The following is a 7,459-nucleotide window of genomic DNA, read 5'->3' as shown; positions in this document are numbered from 1 at the left end:
CGTAATTCCAAAACTAAATGAATGCGTAGTTATCAAATTAATGTTTCTTATTCCTACGTGGTTATTAAAAAAAAAAGATTAACTAACATAACCGAACCAATAAAATATTGACGTTTCTTGTTAAAATTAAAACTGACGATCATTGAATTAAAAGATCAATACGGATTTTGTTACTAAGATAAACAGAAACGTGGTTCATCAGTGATTATGTTTAGTTTGGAAGCATCGTATAATGGGATTTAGGTGTTTTCTAGTAGTTATTAAAGGTTTTAAGTAAAAGGTTAGAATTAAATCTCTTGAAATATACAACAGTTTAGGTCCAATTAAATAACCATGAAAAGCTAATGGATTGCAACTCGGGGAGCGAGCTGGTTTAGTTGTTAGAGCGCGGGACTTCAGTACCTGAGGTCCCGGGTTCAAATCCCGCCCAATCACCAATGGATTTTATCCAAGTGATATTGCCGCAACCCCTAGGTCTGGCCTGAAGTAATGTGAAAAACAATCCCAGGCTCGGTCCTAGCGTCTTAGGACGAAAAAAAAGGATTGCAACTAATGTTTGCAGAAAAAAATGTTTGCACTACATACTGCTTATATTGAAAAAAAAAATGTTTCTCTGGCCTTATATTGACTGCTTCTGGTTGGTAACATATTTAACTGTTCTTATGCGATGCATTTTTAGGAACCTGGAAGTGTATTCGCATATTTAAATAATATGATTATAATCTATTTATACCTCCTTATTATAGCCAAACTTCAGTATTACAGTTATCCAGATAATCTTGATACGTTAACATGTCCAGCACTAATCTCCATGAACCCTCTGGGACAAATTGGCCGCCCCCGCAAACATATTTTACAACTGACTCTTGGCCAGGAGACCCTGGGAAAGGTCGTAGACCTACCATTTCGTCGACTCTTGACAAAAAACAGTATATCTGTTAGATGGGAGACGATGTATCATAAACCAAAGGTTAATTAATTAATAATTGCCTCATGCTAGATTTGATTTATTGTTCTGTTGTTAAACACATTTATTATTTTATAAAATATTCTGTTTTCAATTGTTTAACAAAATGTTAAGAATAATTAATTATTAGCGGTCCCGATTTTATTTTGACTTATGACAAGGGACTCCAGTAGTTTATTGATTTTTGTTGAACAGTACCAGGTATAAGTAATTCATTTGTTTTGGCTATTTTTATGATTAATTGCAACACACTGCTGATGTCTGCCAGTGAGGTACGATTAAAACCAACACTAAGCTTCTCCATTTACACAACTAAATATCAATTTTTTTAGTAAGTCATGTTAGGCACTGTCAAAGTCTTTTAAAATGACCATTATAATTCTGACTACTTTTCCCTTTAAACAAATTACAGATACAGATTCGCAGAAATTAACTTCTCAGATTGCTATGTTGGTGACGAAATAACAACAAAATAATATAAACAGAAAATCAAAACAGATTAAAGAAATTCCAATCAAATGTTTTATTTTTACAGTGTGGGTTGAAAATATAGAAATTTGCAGAATACATACTTTTGGTCGAGTTTTCGACCACGGGGCAAGCTCTCGTAAAACCATAATTTTATTTATAATAGAAGGATACCGTTCTCAGTCCTGGACAACACTGATTCACGGTCCTTTTCCCGGTAATCAAAACTCAAGTACAACTTGATACATCCAGAATCTCCGGTTCCCGACCTAGATGATGGTTGTTATTTAATTTAATTTACAGTTACATATATAAGTAGGCCTACCTGTGATAAATCAAATCCGTTATGTAAGCCACGTGGTTATTAATCTCACTTGATTTTGGATTTGCTTACAAACGTGATCGGAAATGTTTAGGACTTACACAGTATTCGTTTCATTTATGTAAACATATCAGTGACAGCTAGATAAAGGAATCTTTATCCAAGCAGCTGATCGTAATTTCATATATGACGTATTCTATGACGTTGACGTAAACATGGAGAAAGAAAACTTGAAAAAATCACACAAACTGGGGTTTTGATCGTCAGTTATTTATTTTTTTTTTAATCGTGAGGCCATAATTTATTGGCTAAGGACACTCTCACTAATCCTGTTAATAGAATTATAAAATATTAGAATCATGATCAGTACTCTAGTTTTCTGTGGCTGCGTAAAATGCTTTCTGGGCCTTGACAGAGAGACAGAATTTGAGATATAAGACATATTTCAACTTCTTTATTGTAAAAATGATCAAAAATATGTATAATTCTGAGCAATTTACAGACAAACCCCTAATTTTATTTATATAGATTAACTGGGTTTGAATGTTCAAAATCTAAAAATATTCTTTTAGTTTTACGAATAATGCTGGGTGGGGGAATAATGTTTCACATTTGATGTGTACCTCAAAAGCCGGGTTTACACGATGCCAGTTAGGCAAGCCAATTGTCTTAGCCAATTGTCATCACGTGGTTGCGGAATTGTCGTAGGCCAGGCAAGTTGAACGAGAACCTGTTCAGACGTGGCCAACACTTGCCCAGGCATTTACAGCGAACCAGGGTAATACTGCCAAAATACAGGACAGTGCTATTTGGCCTCTACACCATTTACACGGTGCCAATTGTCACGACAACTGGGTTTTCGAGGGGTGGGGGCCTCACTGGGCCCAGCTCATTGTCCTCAGTCTACTCCCGGAGACAACTGAATTTCGGGGCAATTGGCGGGCCAATTGGCTTGCCAATTGGCCTGAAGTGTTTACATGAAGCCAGTAATTTCAAGCCAGTCAGTTGTCTCCTGCAAATTTTCTCGCCAACTGGCATCGTATAAACCCGGCTTTATGGTGGGGGGGGGGGCTGGTGCCTAATTGAGGGGTGGGGGGGGGGGTGCGTCATGAGTCTAGGTGGGGATGGGCACCCCTGACTTCTGTGCCATCACAGACTTTTCCTGCCCCGAAATTATATTTTTGTTTATATAAAAGAGTATCAAATAAGTTGCCAGCGCTCTAGTTTAAGAGGGCTCTAAACCTATCCCGAACGGCTGAAAAACACACCTCCGTATTACTCAAATTCTGAGCTTAATTTATTGAACAATCGTGTTGGTATGTGCAAGAAAGTTTACAATAAGTTGGTCAATAATGAAAACAAATAAGCATCCACAAAAAATTAAAAAAAAGCAAATTAAATTAAAAAAAGCAGCCAGCTCTGAAGAAATTTCGATTAAATTGACATTGAAGTTTGAGGAGTATGTTTTATCGGTACTTACGTATTATACGGAGGCCACTTATTTTACAGCGCGCTGCGGCGGTTGGGTTAAGTTGGGTTATCATAAATATGTTTGTAGAACTTTCCTAGTTTCGTTATGAATCGAACTATACGAGATGAGTCATAAAAACTTATGATAACCCAACCTAACCTAACCGCCGCAGCGCGCTGTAAAATAAGTGGCCTCCGTATAATACGTAAGTACCGTTTTATCTATGATTGAAGAGTTCCCGCAACAATATGTGGTAAATTTGTACCATAACGTTACACGTTTCCTTTTGGAGATATATAATCAATGCTAACTCAAACCGAGCACAGTATCAACTGTTATGCACATCAATATATTTTATTTACTGAATATTTTATTTTATTCATAGAGACAAGTAAATTAATTTATGTGAGTTTGATATAGTACTGATGATCAAATTAACGGTGAATGGCGTCAAAATCAAGACAGCCCTGGGTCCGCCCACTATTCACACTTCTTATTCTTATTCATTCAACAGAATAGAGAAACAGTGAAACGAAACAGTGGGAGTGGAGTGAATAGTGATGGGACAAACGACTGATTTCAACCATCCGATGTTTCATCCGATGGTTTTGCTTTCATCCGATAGTCTTCAGATGGATGATTCATCCGATGGTTTTGAGTGTAGTGGGGTGGGGAGCGTCCGTGCTGCTTTCGGAGACAGATAAAACTATCCAACTAGAGAACGAATGGATAAACCATCAGTTCGCGCGCCTGATCAGATAGATAGTTTTGGTTATGTTGGCATTTGGCGGTCCTATCCAGCGCCATGTTTCGGAGGATTTACCCGTGCATGAACAAATAGATCATCAACAAATAGTAATTAATAATATGTGTTGCGTGATTAAAGAACTAATATGTATTGTTAAAAAATTACTTGCCTCTTCTGTTTTATTTTTATTCTATATATTTATTTATGTTTCATTAGTTTAAAATTATTTAAAATAAATAATTAATGTTTCCTTAAGGTTTGTTATTCACTATTTAAGAAGATAATTCCCTTTTATCTAAGTTGCTTGGTTATTTAATTTTAATATTTTGATGTGTCTAAATTATGACCACTCGGTATATTGGATATTTATTACTCACGTAATAATTTTACGCCAAAAAGGTAACAAGCTGTTTGTACAAATTAAAAAGTCTTCATAATTTAAACTACGTAATTAATAATATCTGCCCAAATGCATTTAAGTTACTGTTGTTCTGAGCATGAGCAGATGATTGGATGATTCACCTGATAATGGATGAATAAATAACCCATTTAATATCCCTTTGTAGAAAAATAAGTTAAACAAATTAACTCATCGGGCAAATAAACAATTTCACCATTAAATAAAGAACAGTTTCAGTTGTCAAATGACTAATTCATAGTTTAAACTAACGAAAATTCCACACGGATAGTTTTACAATTGAATGAAAACGTGGAACGGGTGGTTTACAGACAGACTAGATAGTTGATTCGGCTGATTCACCTGTGATAGAATGGATGGTTCATCCGGATGAAAATTAAAGTAACCATCGGATGAATCGGTTGGCGCGCAACAACCGGATGAATCGTTTGTTTCTATCGGATAGTTCCCATCACTAGGAGTGAAGCAGAAACACTCAACACTGTCACCGACGGAGTGTCACTGTCACTAAGCTTATTTTATAGTTACTTACTTTACTACACACACTAAACACAACATAGACAGAAGACACTGAAGACAGGCAAGGTCGAGCATGGCGTCAACTGTTGACAGATACAAAGTGATTTCGAACGGCAACGGTAAAATGAGTGACGAAAATTCGGAACTTAAGGAGACTTTTGATGCTGTAAGTGTTTATCTGTTTTTAAAACCAATTAACAAATGTTTTAGCTGTAGTCACAGATATGATAATGCAAGCTTTTTGCATCTCTTCTTTCGATACCTTAACCTAAACCCTAAACTTGCAGATTTGTCTCCCATGAGTATCACCAGGATCTCTTTGGACAATTATTACGAAAAATTACCAGTTTATATCATTTCTAGGCCTAGTTTAAGATAATTACATATTAACAAGCAGTTTACTAAGAGTTATTTTCAATCGTGGATGTTTGACACCCCGATCCGGGGGGTCTGGGGATCCTCCCCCGGAAAGATTTAAAAAAATAATAGCTGTAAACTAGTGTTTTTATGCAATCTAGACGTAATAATTTGTAAAACATAAATTGTTTATTAATTGAGTTTTTATCATATTAAACCTATTTGTAAGTTCATTGGACGGAACATATCTTTACTTAGAAATCTCCTCAAAAGTGGATAGCTTCACCAAGTGCACGTAAACACCGGGAACTGATCGAAGGACACTCACAAATGGTGGGTCACATCACTTTTGTTCGTCTCAAACTTATGTTTAATAAACGGATATTTCGCTTGTAACTCACTATTAAATGTGCATTTCCGTTTGGTCATTATCTAATGCACAATTGAACAGTAACTTACAATAATCAAATCACAAACAAACTTTCTTCGCACCGAATATTATCTAAAAGTTAGAGGTTAAGGTACTGTAAACAGCTTGACAGTTTACTGACAACAGTGACAACCTGCGTCTTTTGAGGCCGTAGCCGTAGTAGCCTACAGCGCTTCAACACTCGCGCAGAAATAAATTGTACTAGTGCCGATCGTTGACGAGTATACGAGGTTGGCAGCATTTATCAACCGCATACTTAAATGAAAGGTCTTGATGTGAATAATATCAGTTTTTGGATAAACCCTCTCCTAAATGCAAGATCCTAATTAAAGACATGCATTTTTAATCACATTTAAAATATTGGAGATACCTACATCATCTGTTGGATTTGTTTTTGTTAAGTTCATTGTTGTACTTTTAAAAACACAGCAATTGAGCTGGCAAATTTTGTGTAAGTTCTTAGTCAAGTGACACACGAACTATAGAGATTGGAAGGAGTCGTTATGTGTCTGACTGAGAAAAAAAACACATTTTCCTCGTAACATGGACGTAGATAAAACTGATCTACATCTTACATCAAGAACAAGCGCTTAATAATCCAGCAGTTTTTCATTGGACGAGCCAGTAAATAATCGTCATATCTTCTCTGCGTTCTCTCCCCTTGGGGAGGCACGGGCAGAACAACTAGCTTTTAACGTTAGGTTAACGAGTACTGCCGGGCCTACATAGATTTGCTGCTACAAGGAAGAAAAAAAGTGTTTTGGGTTAAAACGTTAACAGTACAGTAGATAACTTATTGTGAAACAAATTTATTTGCCAAATTTTATCAAAATAGGCCTATATCCGTAAACAAGCAAACTACAGCCAATTAACTTGTTCTCCATAAGAATAAAATGGGAATTATAAAGTTAGGCCTACAGTTTTTTAATTTTCTACGTAACCATTAATCGCACAGCAACACTTCAACATACAAAATTATTTGTTTTTTAAAGCTCTATATGATGGGTATAGCCTAATGAAAATTAGACAATTTGATATTCAAAGGGTACAAATTTGTTAAGAACCTAGTCTTAATTTGAAAAAATTTAAACCCTTATGTCATCCTCTTCCGATTAGGCCTAGCTGATCTTCCTGACGTTGACCAGCTCTACATGAAACACATACATGCCATCAACATCGGACCGAAATTGCTCTAGTTTTCGTGTTCATTGTCACACACACTGATATACAATGCTCGATTTGCGGGAGAACGTGGCGGAACGGAGTTCCAGTACCTCTCTTTCGGAAAGACCAAAATATTGACATAAATAGGTACTAATGACATTAAATAGGTTTACAGTTCCAGCATCTTATTTTTTTCATATTGAGCACTGCATATATATATATTATTACCTTCTTTCCTATAGAGAGGGAAATTCGCTAAAAGGTTAAATTACCTGTTGTTGCCTTATGGTCTAAGTTTCATCATAATCATGCACATTGCACATGCCATCTTCAAATCCTTAAAAGAATTAAAGCTAGCCTGACGAGATGTGTCAGAAGTTAAAAAAAACCCACCGCAGCAAACCTGCAGACTAAGCGAATTTCCATTTTCCTGATACACCAAAATGTCTAGGCCTACTTAAAAATGTTTAACAAGTACTTGGTTTGCTGCAGGGAGGGTAAAACTGTTTTTTGTTTTTTTTTTGTAAAAAATGTTAATAGTTACTTTGAAATAAAAACATTTTCCAAATTTGATCAAAATATATTCGTAAACAAG

The 7,459-nt window shown here is 35.8% G+C and overlaps 1 protein-coding gene across 1 annotated transcript in view; it reads left to right on the top strand.

Annotated features, from left to right (window-relative positions):
- Positions 1 to 4,889: 4,889 nt before the first annotated feature.
- The window catches only part of LOC128997980 (plastin-2-like), a 52,392-nt gene continuing 49,822 nt past the window's right edge, over positions 4,890 to 7,459 (top strand). Inside the window, exon 1 of the mRNA XM_054423863.1 lies at positions 4,890 to 5,079. Within this exon, the coding sequence (XP_054279838.1) occupies positions 4,987 to 5,079 (93 nt within the window). The 5' untranslated portion in view covers positions 4,890 to 4,986. The remainder of the gene's footprint in view (positions 5,080 to 7,459) is intronic.

This window comes from Macrosteles quadrilineatus, unplaced genomic scaffold, assembly GCF_028750875.1.
Source record: "Macrosteles quadrilineatus isolate MER2022 unplaced genomic scaffold, UCM_ALF_1.0 Scaffold_7__1_contigs__length_78375512, whole genome shotgun sequence".
Lineage (NCBI taxonomy): Eukaryota > Metazoa > Arthropoda > Insecta > Hemiptera > Cicadellidae > Macrosteles > Macrosteles quadrilineatus.
This window is presented reverse-complemented; position numbering and strand designations above follow the sequence as displayed.